At 34.5% G+C, this 2,500-nt stretch overlaps 2 protein-coding genes across 5 annotated transcripts in view; one reads left to right on the top strand and one right to left on the bottom strand.

The window, feature by feature from the left end:
• LOC106870222 (EEF1A lysine methyltransferase 1) overlaps nt 1-2,500 on the top strand; it is a 318,548-nt gene that overhangs the window by 46,168 nt on the left and 269,880 nt on the right. The window lies entirely within an intron of this gene.
• LOC106870223 (monocarboxylate transporter 12) overlaps nt 1-2,500 on the bottom strand; it is a 104,060-nt gene that overhangs the window by 19,842 nt on the left and 81,718 nt on the right. For all 4 annotated transcript variants that reach the window (XM_052967205.1, XM_014916236.2, XM_052967207.1 and 1 more), the window contains one exon: nt 1-732. This exon is cut by the window's left edge and continues 201 nt beyond it. In XM_052967205.1, coding sequence (XP_052823165.1) covers nt 1-732 — 732 coding nt within the window. The remainder of the gene's footprint in view (nt 733-2,500) is intronic.

Raw genomic sequence — 2,500 nt, 5'->3', positions numbered from 1 at the left:
CAGCATTGTTAGGGTTTAAATTTTTTTCTAATGCATAGTCTGGTATATAAATGTAAGGCACTATATATCCAACAGAAATGAAGAAATTTGAGATAAGGAAGATAACAAAGATTGGGTCTGTCAATAATACAGGGTTCAAAGTCTGCTGAAATATAGTTTTTGTTTCTTTCCAGCATCCTCCACTTGGCTGACCTTGTTCATGGAGTGAGAGGACACTCATTGAGATCACTGAAGCATGGCTTTGGAAAACTGAAACATTTAATAAACTACTTCCACTAAAGGAGCGTCTGGATATGCGAGACCTGGTTCCTCCAACAGAATATTGGGAATGACGAGAATCTATACTCAGCTTTCTTGTGGCCAAATTATTTTCACTTTTTGTTAAATTTACTATTTCATCTGGAGTAACAGAAAGTTCTTTTCTTTTCTTTATATTTCCATTTTGGAATGTTTTTTCAGAAACAGGTGATATAGTTTCTTTTGGTATTTTGGTTTTAGGCAGAGGCTTGAATAAAGCTCCACATAAAATGCAGTTCAAAATAAGACCTGCACTTATCAGAACAGCACCTTTCCAGCCATAAAATTCCAACAGAAATTGAGATAATGGAGCAAATATAAATGTTCCAATACCAGCTCCACAAACAGCTAATCCAGTTGCAAAAGACCTTCTTTTTTCAAAATAGAACCCAACACACACAATGGCAGGGAGATAAATAAGTCCCATACCAATACCTGCAAATAAAATAATGAAAATATAAAATAGTTAGGTCTGGTAACAACATTACTACTAAAAAATAACTTATGAGAAGACATTATTCAGTTTGTCTATCAGTTTGTCTATTACTCTCAGTAAATGCAATGATACAAAACTCTAGACATCTGAGTTGCTTTTTCTTCAACTAATAAAAATATCAATATTCTGCTTTATGAATTAAGTTTTACATCTGTTTGTGAATCTAAACCTGTCTGTCTGTTTGTCTGTCTATCAAGCTCTCTGCATATTAGAATATTATAAACTTTTTTAATATTTTCACATCTTGAAAGATATAAGCTTTGGTTCTCATTGAAAATATTTGCATTTTTCATCAAACTCTGTTTGTTCTTAAGAATTGTATATGCTAGTGAATATCTGCTTGTGTGTGTGTGTATGTGTGTGTGTGTGTGTGTGTGCATGTGTATGCATCTGTGTATGTGTGTATGTATGTGTGTGAGAAGTTGATTGCCATTTTCTTTTCAACTGATATATTTTTGTTGAAGGAAATATATTTGAATAGATGCATTATTGGGAACTGTTTAGAAGAATTCCTAAAGAAGTTTTAATATATTTACATTTATTACTTATTTATATATAAAATAATTGTATTTAAATTAATATATATTACAGCTTGCTTAAACAAAAAATATATTACATACAATATATTACAAATAACATACTTATGTCTGCTTTAAACGTATATACGGAATAACTGTAAAACAATTGTAACAGTATTTGTGGGTTGATGAAAATGAGTTTGTCAAATGATAGAAACATTAAATTTCCCAAGGTTGGTCAGCATCAGAAATTAACATTACAATCATTTTATTCTTGGTGTCCGTTACACATCAAAAACAGTCAATTGTTGATAAAAGGCTGAATATTTCAGTTGAGTCCAGTGACTCTGGTGGTATTTAGATACAAACAATTGTTTCATAAATGTCTGAACATTAATTTCAGAATTGTAACCAAACTGACACATGTTAAGTTAGGAAAATACAAATTGTGAAGGGATGAAAAGTAGATTGTAGAAAGGATTGACAAGATCAGATCAGTCATTAGTCATTCTTTGCTGTAAAATGCATGTCTTATCTGCTGGAGGTTAGTTCACCACCACCACCACCACCACCACAACCACTGCTGCCGCTACCACTGCTGTCGCCGCCACCACCACCACCACCTCCGTCCCCACAACTGCACCCCCCCCCCACTACTACTGATACTGATGCTGCTAAGGTACTGCTGTTATCTAGCACAGTGGCAGGTATTAAGTGCCCTGCTAAAGACTAACTTATGTTACAAGATATGACAGGATATAGGTTCCTCACTAATTAAATGAGAAGTTAAGTGAAACAAAGATAACCTGGACATTTAAAAAAAAAACTTCCATTAACCCTTTCGTTACTATATTTCTGACCAAAGTACACCCCTCATGAGTTTCAATTAAATTCTAAAATAATCATGAATTTAGACTAGTCTCATTAAACACCTGTAACTTGGCACTGTCATGCTATTAGCCGTCAGAAGTGAAAGTGCTCACTGCTAGTGAAGTATCTGTCTGTCTGCCTGCATGCCTGTCGATTCTTTGGCTACTGACAGCTAATACCATGACTGGCCGGAGCGAGCTATATGTCTGTCTGTCTCTCTATCTATCACTCGAAAGTTATTGGAACAAATTTGACACCTATATCCATGCGTTTGAAAACACTCAGAGTATAAGGGTACTACTAAAGCAGAGTGGTCCCG

The sequence above is a fragment of the Octopus bimaculoides genome, chromosome 4, assembly GCF_001194135.2.
Source record: "Octopus bimaculoides isolate UCB-OBI-ISO-001 chromosome 4, ASM119413v2, whole genome shotgun sequence".
In the NCBI taxonomy this organism is placed as follows: Eukaryota; Metazoa; Mollusca; class Cephalopoda; order Octopoda; family Octopodidae; genus Octopus; species Octopus bimaculoides.
This window is presented reverse-complemented; position numbering and strand designations above follow the sequence as displayed.